Here is a 12,035-nt window from a genome sequence, read left to right as displayed (position 1 = left end):
CCCCTTGATCTGACAGTTTCATGTAACAAGTTACTAAGCACCCCTGCCTTCCCCCTATTCTGTGGCAGAAGGAAGGCCCAAATGGTGGTTCTCCATGAACCAAAGAGGAATCAGTAGAACGGGAAGGCCTTACCATCCATGCTGTCAAGACAATAGTGGAGATGAGCAAGCGTGAAGGCGGATCAGGTAGGTGGCCCAGGAGGTGAGTAATGAAGAATCTTGGCTGTGTAAAAACCAACATTAGAACGTCACCCTTGAGTCTTGGCTGTGTAAAAACCAACATTAGAACGTCACCCTTGAGTCTTGGCTGTGTAAAAACCAACATTAGAATGTCACCCTTGAGTCTTGGCTGTGTAAAAACCGACATTAGAACGTCACCCTTGAGTCTTGGCTGTGTAAAAACCGACATTAGAACGTCACCCTTGAGTCTTGGCTGTGTAAAAACCGACATTAGAACGTCACCCTTGAGTCTTGGCTGTGTAAAAACCAACATTAGAACGTCACCCTTGAGTCTTGGCTGTGTAAAAACCAACATTAGAACGTCACCCTTGAGTCTTGGCTGTGTAAAAACCAACATTAGAACGTCACCCTTGAGTCTTGGCTGTGTAAAAACCGACATTAGAACGTCACCCTTGAGTCTTGGCTGTGTAAAAACCGACATTAGAACGTCACCCTTGAGTCTTCTCATGATGCACACCCAACAAAACCCAAATCCCAGGTTCTGTGGACTGTAACCTTGGGATGCATCCGGCACCTGGCATTTCTCACCCCCTCTTCCATTATCAACAGCTCACTAGCGTCATCCTCCTCGTCCATAAGCAGTACTCATCCACTTGGCTTCCAATTGTGGTTACGGAGGCCCAGCTAAAGTGCAGTGTAGGGTGTGAGATAAGACTACAGAGTCAACAAAGTGTGAACAAAAGCTATTCAGGCCGGGCGGTGGTGGCGCACGCCTTTAATCCCAGCACTCGGGAGGCAGAGCCAGGCGGATCTCTGTGAGTTCGAGGCCAGCCTGGGCTACCAAGTGAGTTCCAGGAAAGGCGCAAAGCTACACAGAGAAACCCTGTCTCGAAAAACCAAAAAAAAAAAAAAAAAAAAAAAAAAAAAGCTATTCAGGCTGGGATCAATTTTAGGGCTGTTACCCCATTTCATTATTATAGCACATCTGAGGTCTACCTTATCGTTGCAGCTTAGGGTGAGATTCTACATAGTTCTTTCTGAGTTGGGATCTTAAGGCCACACTAGTTGGCAAAGCACAGAGGAAAAGAACAATTAAGATAGAAGGATCACATTGAAGCTGGGCGTGGTATCAAGCACCTTCAATCCTAGTACTGGGGAGGTGGGGGCAGGTTGTCAGAACTCAGCCTAAAGAATGATGGTGAATGCGGGTGGTGGTGGCGGTGGCGGCGGTGCACACCTTTAATCCCAGCACTCGGGAGGCAGAGACAGTCTGAGTTCAAGGCCAACCCGGTCTACAGAGTGAGTTCCAGGACAGGCACCAAAACTACAGAGAAACCCTGTCTCAAAAAAAAAAAAAAAAGAGTATGATGATGAATGATGAACAATGCTTTGGGGGAACTGTGAGAGAAGCTCCAGGAAAAAAGGCAGAGGCCCTTTTACCCAATACATTTTGTTCCCTGGTTTGTTCGTGGAAGTGATTTCGTGCCTCCTGTGACAAACATTTGCATTCAATTTGTTAGGCATGGGTTCTATAGATGTTAGGCATGGGTTCTATAGATGTTGGTCGTCAGAACACAGCTACAGGACCCAATCTGGCCAGTGCACCCTGGATCTGGACCTGGTCTCCTGCCCTGCTCTCATGCTTTCCCAGATACAATCTATAGTACGTGCCAGGCAATTGTGTTTAAGTTGGTCTGTTCTGAAAAAGTTCTGAGGATGGGTTAATATTTAGTATGTATTTACTGGCATTTATTCACACATTTTTCTGAACTCAAACAGCCTTCCTTGGATCATTTCTTTCTTTGTTCCATTCATGTCTACAAGTACACTAAAACTGAACTAAAATCGTCTGCAGCATTAGACTGTAGTCTAGTCCATTCTTTAAGGTCCTCAAATCCCAGGTCTCCTAGACAGATCTGCATAGGTCGACAAAGGTCGACAGCAGGTGGATCTCTGAGTTTGAGAGCAGCCTGATCTACAAAGTGAGTTCCAGGACAGCCAGGGCTATAGAGAAACCTGTCCTTAAGAAAACCAAAACAAGCCAGTTGTGGTGGCGTATGCTGGTAGGATTTGCTGAAGAGGCGGCGGCAGGAGGATCATGAGTTTGAGGCCAGCCTGGGCTACACATTTAAGGGGTTGGGGGATTTAGCTCAGTGGTAGAGTGCTTGCCTAGCAAGCACAAGGCCCTGGGTTCAATCCTCAGCTCCAAAAAAAAAAAAAGAAAAAGAAAACCAAAACAAAAGAGTGGACAGCACTGCACAACTCTTCCCTGAGCTTTGAGACAAAACTCTCCCTACTTAGACTAGGTCAAACGTGAACACAGCTCACGGTGGCCTCCAACTCATGAGACTGTTGTGACAATTAAAATGAAAAATCCCTTCCCTACTCCCCTCCCCGCTTTCCCTTTCCTGTGTGGGACTGAGCCCAGGGCCTTCACAGGCACATGTTCTCCAACTAGCTTGCCCTTTCACTGTGTCACGCCAGCTGGCCCAGAACTTGCTAGATAGACCAGGCTGCTTTGAATTCATAGTCTGCCTCTGTTACCATCCCTGGCTACACTTTCGTGATGCTTAGAACTGCATCCTATTACTCAGCTTACGCCTGTGCTAGAACATGCAACTTCAGCAAGTCCAGGTATTAATTATGGTATTTTCTCTTCACTCACTCAACAAACATTTGTAGGGACCCTATGAAGTGTCATCTACCGGGGTATTCCCAATTGTAAGCTTCTTGAGGGTTAGGAGCAAACTGTCTTGCTCATTCCTACCAGTCTCCTGCCCTGCTTCCCCAAATCAAACCAGGATACCCTTCTGGTCCTGACAACCAGGGCATCCTAGAAGTCCAATGGCTCCTACCTACAAAACATTGCCTACGTTTTCCACTTTTTCCAATGTCACAGCTAAAACCCTAATTCAAGTCATTATTAATTTTAAGCCTGAACAATTGTATCACCTTCCTGTCCTGGTTATTTTGTTCCCTACTTGATTCCTCATACCCCAGAGTTAATTCATTCTCTGACTGTCTGTCTGTCTGTCTGTCTCTCTCTCTGATAGGGTCTCTCACTATGTAGCTCTGGCTGGCCTCAAATTCACAGAGCTCAACTTGTCTCTGCCTCAAGCGCTGCAACCACCCCCAGCTAATCATCCCGTTGTCAATGCTATTTTAGGGAAATAAATCAGGCCATGAAATTCTTTCAACTGAAACATTCTGATGATTTCCCATTACCCTTAGAACAAAACTCACAAAGCCCATGAAGCAATGGGTGCTTTCTCCCTTGTTTCTATTTCGTCATCTTTTCTATGTTTATTCTAACTCTATGCCCACCTTCTAAGGCATTTTCCTGCTCGATCATCCTGCTTTCAGCTTCTTGAACCACACACCGCCGTCAGGTTTCAAGTACTTTGTCTAGAAAGCTCCCCTGGAGTTCTTTCTCATCTCCACTTAGCTAATTTCTGAGCCTTTCTAGTTGGCCATACCGTGTAGGTCCCTTTTAGAACCTCCTCTGCCCTAGTCACTGCACATTTGTACGCTATTGTGGGCTCGTTGTCTGGATCCTCCTGAGAGTGCAAGCCTCGGAGGCTAGGGCAGAGACTACGTGTCTGTCTGTAAGAGTCCCGTACAAAGTAGCGTTCAATAGGGGTCAGGAAGAGGGGAGTCAGTGCGGCGGCGAGCATTTTAAAATGGTGCTCTTTATGTAAGCAACCCTAACGGCATTCGGTGGGTTGTTTTAAAAAGACATGACAGCAGGGCACGTACGGGGCGGTGGTTCCGAGAGACTGGAGGTGGCTAAGAGGGAGCGGGGGCGAATATGACCAAAACTGTCATATTCACATGGGTTTACATGAAACTGTCAAAGATAAACTTTTAAAAAACACAGAAGTAAAGGGACGCTCTTAAAAAGAAAACAAACCAAAGCAGGCTCCTTAAGCACAGGAGCCTCCACCTTCCAGCCCCGGCGCCCTGCGTGCTCCAGCCCCGGCCGAAGGCCGCCTGCTCGCCCGATCCGGATCTCGTCGCCTGTCACCTCAGAGCTTCGCGCCTCTCTCCCTCAGACCTCAAACCCCTCGCGGACACCCAGAGTCCCTCACACGCCCAAAGCCCGCGACTACTCACCCAAGACCCGGTCCTCTTCCCGGTCCACGCAGGAACGCGCCAAAAATTACAACTGGACTCCGCCCCACCTCTGACGTCACGCGCTCGTCTGTGGAGGACGCTCTGATTGGCTACGCCGGAATTGTACGATGACACTGATTCTGGGAGGGGGTAAAACACCGCCTCTCAGTAGAGCAACCTGATTGGTGTAGGTCACCAGGCGCCATCTTTGTTATGGGCAAAGAATTTCCGGCTGGTGAATCCTCAGGTTCCTGGGACTAAAATAGAGCGTCTAGCGCCCTCTAGCGCGGAGAAGTTCAAGCGTTGTTACCTTCTCCTGAGCTGCAGGGTTTACCCCTCTCCGTGAAGTTTATGTAAGAACTACAGAAGCCTAGACTTCTACCTAACGATGCTCACTCCTCTCCTCACAGGTTTCTCTGTCCGAACCAGCTTTGCTGATCTTGTGTCCGTCCAGTTTAGATATTAGGATTTAAATACAGAGAGACGGAAGTTTCTACTTTTCACTCTGACATACATACAGAAACCAGTATCTCTTCAGATTTTGTTTCACCATCTGTAAAATGAGGGAGGACTAGATGATATTTTTGGACTCAGAAACCAATATTCCTAGAATAGTGCAGATTTGGGGAACTAGGATTTATATCAAGAGTTGAGAATAATTAGATCATTCTTTAGCAAAATTCAAACTTTATGTATTTACATCCTAGAATGTGTTGATACATAGTACTAAAGAAGTTTCCAAATGCAGAATATTTAGCCTCCATAATAAGAAATACTTCCATGTACAATTTTGTTTGAGACAGGGTCTCTCCATGTAGCTCTGGCCTGGGACTTTCTATGTAGATCAGGTGAACCTTGAACTCACAGAGATCCACATGTCTCTGCCTCTCACATGCTGGGATAGAGTGCTGGGATTAAAGGCATGAGTCACCTTGCCCTCCTTGCTCTTTTATGACAGTATGTAGCAGGGCCTGGCGAGTCTCAGGATTCCTCCTCCTCCTCTTTTTCTTTTTGTGCTGATAATTGAATTTAGGAGTTCATGTGTGCTAAGCAATACCACTCTACCACTGAGTTGTATTTGAAGCCCTGGCCTAGAATTCTTGAAACCTTTGGCCTCAGCTTTGAGAGTGCTGGGCTTACAGGCTTCAGTCACCACACCCAGTGGCAAGTGACACTATTCAGAGATTAAATTTCTCCAATTATTTTAGATAACACAGTTTCAGTATATCTATCCCTTGTGGTCATGTTCGTTTTTTTGTTTTTGTTTTTGGCATAATTAAAACTAGCTTCAAGATGACTAGAAAACAAAAAATCCTGCCATGTACGTGGTTTTTGTTGTTGTTGGTGTGTCATGGATACTAATGCTCCATTTATGAACTCTGTCTCACCATTATTAGAGCCTGAGTAATATCAGTGTGAAGAATTCACAGTCATGGAGAGACTGCAATAACTAGATCAACTAATTCTTTTTTGGGGGATGGGTTGAGACAGGGTTTCTCTGTGAGGCCTTTCCTGGAACTCACTTTGTAGACCAGGCTGGCCTCGAACTCGAAGATCCGCCTGTCTCTGCCTTCTGAGTGCTGGGAGTAAAGGTGTGGGACACCACTACCTGTCTAGATAGACTAATTCTTGTTGGTATTCTGAAGTTCCTTTCTTCTCCTTAACTTTACAGGAAACCTTTGCTTCCCATGCAATATGAGGATAATTCTAACCCCTCAAGCACAGATGGATGTGGAGAACCAAGCAATCTGTATGGAAATTGGTTTAGTGGCAATTCTAAGGAAAGAGGAGATAGTGATTCAAAAAAGAAAAATGTAGATTCAGAATCCATTGAATGTGGGATATCAGGGAGAGAGAAAGGAGGTAGAGGCAATTTAGACAGAAGCTGGCTGATAAATTTCTGACTTATACAATTGGGTATTTCTTGAGGTAATGCACTTTAGTGGGGAACATGGGAAGTACATATTTAATGGAGTCTCTTTTGGGTTTCAGAATGACATGTGTGTATGTTAGGCAGACTTTTCACTTCTGTGACAAAATACCTGAGACAACTTAAAGCAGGAAGGATTTTGGTTCTGTTGTTTCTAGACTTTGGTCGGGTACAAGGGTATGGCTGATGAGGCCAAGCATGGCGGAAAGGTATGGTTGATGAGGCAGAGCATGGAGGAAAGGTATGGCTGATGAGGCTGAGCATGGAGGAAAGGTATGGTTGATGAGGCAGAGCATGGAGGAAGGGTATGGTTGATGAGGCCAAGCTGCTCACCTCAATGCAGCGAGGAAGCAAGATGACAAGAAGGCCAAGAACAAAGTTTATCATTGCTGCACTCAGTGACCTACTTTCTCCAACTAGGCTCTGCCTTCCAAAGTGCCACCACATCCCATCAGTCTAATAAAACCTGGAATCCATCAATGGATTATTCCCCATGACCTCAAAGATACTCTTCTGAACATTGCTTCTACTGGGGGCCAGAACTTCAGTACAGGAATCTTTTGGGGAGGACACTTCATATCTAAACCCTGACACTAAGAAAGAGAAGATGAAGAAAGGACCTGGAACAGCTTGCTTCTCTTCAATCCAGGCACTGAAGAGAGGCTTCACTTTCTTTAGAAAAAAAAAAAAAACCAAAAAACAAAAAACTGGGGCCCACACAGCTTTAAAATATTGCAGGGTTTTTTTTCTTTGTGTTTGTTCTTTTAAAATAGGGTCTTGCCATTTAGCCCAAGCTGGCTTTGAACTCCTGGTAGTCCTCCTGCCTCAGCCTCCCAAGTGGTGGTATTACAAACAGGGATGCCCCATGTAGTGGTTCTTAATTTTGGGGGAGGCAGTGCTGGGGGTGCTCACAAGACCTCTTTGAGAAAATAAAAAAAACTAGTAGCTTTTTCTTTCTTTCTAGAAAAATATATACTGTCAAGAGTTTGCATGCTTTCAGTGGTTCACACAGTTTCCGGAAGCTAGTCCAGATTCCTCTAAGATGAGGGGCCTCAGGTGCCTGGCAGTGGTGGGTCGCACCTTAAATCCCAGCACCCAGGAGGCAGAGGCAGGCAGATCTCTGTGAGTCTGAGGCCAACTTGGTCTACAAAATGAGTTCCAGGAGCCTCTGGTGCAGAAGGCCGGCCAGAAACTGGGAAGTAGAGGAACCAATGACCAGAGCAGCCAGAGTGGATAGAACAGCCTTCATCCTGATGCCCCCACCCTTTATGAAACTGGGAAGTAGAGGAACCAATGACCAGAGCAGCCAGAGTGGATAAGACAGCCTTCATCCTGATGCCCCCACCCTTTATTAAACTGGGAAGTAGAGGAACCAATGACCAGAGCAGCCAGAGTGGATAGGACAGCCTTCATCCTGATGCCCCCACCCTTCATGTGGCCCTGCTCTCATCCTCAACTATTAGTTGATTGCATTTGTATGAGTTTGATTCTTTCTGGGTACTCCATTCTCTATTATCTGTTTGTTTCATTGCCAAGACTCTAGTCTTGATTATAGTTTTTCAGTATTGAGGTTGTCTGAAAACCATATATATACATACTATATATACACACATACATATATATGTATACACACAAACACAAAGTGGTTAATGCCCCAAAATAAATAATGAATACGTCTTAATAGCAAAACAGTAGCAACAACCAGAAACTTAACAAAGCTTTTGACTTCATTATTCAAAACTGTGTTGGCTACTTCAGATCCTTTTTTTTTTTTTTTTTAATTTTCCGGAGCTGAGGCCTGAACCCAGGGCCTTGTGCTTGCTAGGCAAGCGCTCTACCACTGAGCTAAATCCCCAACCCCCAGATCTTTTATAATACCCTCCCATTTAAAATTTAGATGTCACTTTGTTGATGCCCACAACATAGCTTGCTAGGATTTTGACTGGAATTACATTTAATTTATAGATTAAGTTAGAAAAACTGACATCTTGAAATTTTTATATGTATACATTTTTTGAAAATTTCATACATGAATACAATGTGTTTTGATCAGATAATCCTCCCTGACTTCCTCTGATTTCTGTCCTTTCCTGCTGCCTACTTTCCAACTAATCCTCCTGCTATGGGCATGTCTTAATGAAACCACTGAGGTCTTTAGGGGAGCTTACATGAGCACAGAGGGGAGTTATTTACTAATGTGTGGGCAACTTACCAGTGATTACATTACTAAGGAGAATGACTCCCCTTCCTCTGGCAACCCATTAACTGTCAACAGCTCTTCAAGGACGGGTAGGGCATTGTGAGCACTTTCTTCATCCGTGAAGGCATGTTCACGGGAGTCCCACCTTGTGTAGGTAGGTATTGTGCAGGTATCCACACGAGCTGTGAGTTCAGACAATGAACAGAGTATCATAGCACCCCTCCCCATCTTCTGGTTCCCCTCTGTGATATTCGCTGGGCTTTGGATTGTGTAATACAGATTCTCTGCTTCTGCTTAGTTAGTCTTCGCGCTCAACAGTCTTTCACTATTAGTCATTTATTAACAGCAGAAGAAAAACTGAAAATAAGTGTTATTCAACTACATCAGAATAAAAGAAGTCTGGGCAAAGGAATACTCAGAGTTGAAAGGACCAACTATTGAATGATAGGAAATGTTTGCTAAGCAAACTCTGTGTATGTGGGTGGCAGGTGTACAAAGTGGTTAATATCCAAAACATGCTGCTCTAGAAATGGAACAAAACCTAATAATGCAATTTAAAGATGGGCAAAGGACTGACTGGAGTAGACAGACATGTCTTCAAAGACTCACCAACAGGTATATAGAAGTCTTAAAATAACTGACCACTGGGAAAATGCAAAGCCAAACGGCAGTGATATATATCTCATCTGTTAAGAAAGCCATTACCAGAAAGACAAAGAACGAAAACAACAAATGTTAACAAGGATGTGGGGTTGGTGAGATGGCTAAGTTGGTAATGTGCTCACTGTGCAAGCCTGGCAACCTGAGGGGTTTGCTAAGAGTAATTTTGATTGTCAGCTTGAATGGATTGCTAAGAGCCCTGGAGATTGGTAGCTCTCCCGAGTTTCCAGAGAGGGATAGAGTGGCACTAAACATAAGCAGCATACCCGGCAGGTGGGGAGCCCGTGGGATCAGGCATCTCTCTCTGCTCCCTGGCCTCCATGGTGTGAGCTGCCCAGGTCTACCATACCTGACCCGAATTAAGCACCGAGCCAAACACAAGCTTTCTTCCTCTCCAATTTTCTGACAGATGTTTGTCACAGTGACAAAAGTCTGATTAACACGTGCAGATAATCATGCTATTAACACATGGATGATGACCAGGCATAAAAATAACATGCATAAGCTGGGTATGGTGATGCATGCCTTTAATTCCAGCAGTCAGGAAGGAGGAAATAATCTTTGTGAGTTTGAAGCCAACTTGGTCTACATAGTGAGTTCCAGGACAACCAAGGCTACATAGTGAAAGCAGGTCTCAAAAAAACCAAAACAAGAAAAGGAAGAAAGAAAATAGCATGCACATAGGCCCTATAACTTGTAGTAACTGGTAAGATGGAACAAGGCCTTAGAACAGAGAGTAGATTCAATAAACCAGATAACACACACAGCATTTACAAGTTGTTTACTATACAAATCATTGCAGCCACTATTCTGTACAGTAGATCACTACAGCATCTCTCTCCTGAGACTTCATACCCTTTGATCACATCTTCTCCCCCTTCTCACACCTTCCCTCATGTGCTGCTAACCACCATTCAGCTCTCAACATCTGTGAGTTCAATTTTTTCAGAGTCCACATATAAGTGAGATCATGTGGTATTTATGACTGGCTTATTTCATTTAACATGATGTCCTCCAGGTTTATCTATGTTAAAGTAATAAGATTTCCTTATTCTTAAAGGCTGAATACTACTTCATTATATATGTATATTGCATTTCTTTAGATGATGGACACCTAGGTGCACTGTTTCCTAGCTACTGCAGAAAATGCTGCTACAAAGATGGTGTACAGACATCTCCCCAATTGTCTTCATTTGAACTTGCCTTCACCTCTAACCCTCTTCATGATCAAACAAATGGCCTTATCCAGACCACTGAGTTCTCACTTCACAGTTTGGATTTATCAGATAATTATACTTGAACAAATTGAAAGGATTTTCCCAGTAACTTCATTGTGAAACCATTTGGTTTCCTCCTCTATCTGGGATACTATAGAAACCTACTTTATCTAGTATAAAATCATAAAGAAATTTGTACTAGAAACTATAAGAAAAGAAAAAATTTCACTGTCATTTTAGAAATGTCATTAACAAACATTGTCTCTGGGGTGCAAGTGGGAGAATCAAACCCAACCACTGCTGAACCAGTACAGTGTTCCACTGTCTTGCAGTGTGGGAAACTGTTCAGGATGGAGATAACTGTAACTTGGATAGGATGTCCCCTTGAGATGAAGCAACTGTTTGGACTCTATTTAAATACACAGCTGTGTGTATTTAGAGATCTCATGGTTAAACAAAAACAAAGCAGACCACCTCATGTTCTCTTAAATGTTTTAGGACTTGATACTGTTTACTTTTGTGACCTGTTTAGTTCTTGCTAGCCTTTTTTTTTTTTTTTTACAGAAAATATGGCGAATCCCTATTTATTCTATGTAGCCCTGGCTGGCCATGAGCTGGTGATCTCCTGCCTCAGTTTCCCATGTGCTGGAATTGCAGGTGTGCTTTGCACCACCATGCCTGACTCTGTTCACCATTTTAGCAGGAATCTCATTTGAACATGTGATGACCCCCTGAAAAGGATCTGCTCCTGTTATCATGAATAAAACATTTCAGTATTAAGGTTATATTAATAACCTTAATATACATACTACAATGTTACTGGTCATATATGAGCCATGGGATAGACTTGTAGCAAAATCTTATTTCGTGATAACTGATGTCTGTAAGCTTCTACTTCATGTGGGAAGCAAAGAGCTGCCCTATTTAAAATTAAACTATGTGCTATACTAGCCCATACACCTCCAGTACAAAAAAGACTGAAGGTGTGGTCACACTGACCAGCTGTAGGAAAGCACTCCACTCCTGAGCCGCATTCCCAGCGCTCACCTGGTCTGATAGCAACAGAAAGCTCACAGTGCTAAGGCAGAGAGCCAGATGGAAGCTTCTGAATAATTACACATAAACAACAACATGTCTGTAGGTGAAGACTTGCCTAGAAAAGTGCTCCAGACACATTTCCCGACCATTTCACTTTGCTGTCTCGTAAAGGTTCTTAACATATGTCATTCCGGCTGACTGCTCTCAGTGACTCTCGGGAGGGAAGTCACTGGATCTCTGATTGGAAGGGTGGTAACTAGGTTCTACTTTGTAAGTTCATGTTGGTCCAGAGATGGTCTCCTAAGGACGGGTACATTTTCTTTCTCCTGAAATAAGGATAATGTGGCAAAAATATCCGTGTGACAACAAATAAAACAGAAGTACAAGTCTTGGGGGAGAAATCTGGCATTTACCAACAGTTTGGGGAGCTGAAACAACGCTCAAATGATGCAGTCCATGACATGGATCTGCAGTGTGTCAATGTCCGGCAGAACTTCTCCACATTTGGGGCAAGAGTGAATCGGAATACTCCGAGGCTGCTGCTGTCCCCAACTCATGTCCTCGGCTCCTGGGAATAAACAAGTGGTGACATGTGCCATCAGTTCCATCTCAAGAGCACTTTGGCCTGAATTTCGTAACAGATGGTTAATGTGAACATGTGTTAAACTTAGTAATCAGTATCTGGTGGGATGCAAAT

At 44.1% G+C, this 12,035-nt stretch overlaps 2 protein-coding genes across 3 annotated transcripts in view; both read right to left on the bottom strand.

Annotated features, from left to right (window-relative positions):
- The window catches only part of Mcm10 (minichromosome maintenance 10 replication initiation factor), a 33,248-nt gene extending 23,773 nt beyond the window's left edge, over positions 1–9,475 (bottom strand). Inside the window, exons 1-2 of the mRNA XM_052727462.1 lie at positions 4,294–9,475; positions 134–223 (exon numbers count right to left, since the gene is read on the bottom strand). Coding sequence (XP_052583422.1) covers positions 134–140 — 7 coding nt within the window. The 5' untranslated portion in view covers positions 141–223; positions 4,294–9,475. The remainder of the gene's footprint in view (positions 1–133; positions 224–4,293) is intronic.
- Positions 9,476–9,593: 118 nt separating this feature from the next.
- The window catches only part of Optn (optineurin), a 44,171-nt gene continuing 41,729 nt past the window's right edge, over positions 9,594–12,035 (bottom strand). For both annotated transcript variants that reach the window (XM_052727464.1, XM_052727463.1), the window contains exon 14: positions 9,594–11,906. In XM_052727464.1, coding sequence (XP_052583424.1) covers positions 11,779–11,906 — 128 coding nt within the window. In that variant the 3' untranslated portion in view covers positions 9,594–11,778. The remainder of the gene's footprint in view (positions 11,907–12,035) is intronic.

Source organism: Peromyscus californicus, unplaced genomic scaffold (genome assembly GCF_007827085.1).
Source record: "Peromyscus californicus insignis strain IS unplaced genomic scaffold, ASM782708v3 Scaffold_8__1_contigs__length_139910024, whole genome shotgun sequence".
Classification (NCBI taxonomy): Eukaryota; Metazoa; Chordata; class Mammalia; order Rodentia; family Cricetidae; genus Peromyscus; species Peromyscus californicus.
Note: the sequence above shows the minus strand (reverse complement) of the source record. Positions and strands in the feature narration are given on the sequence as shown.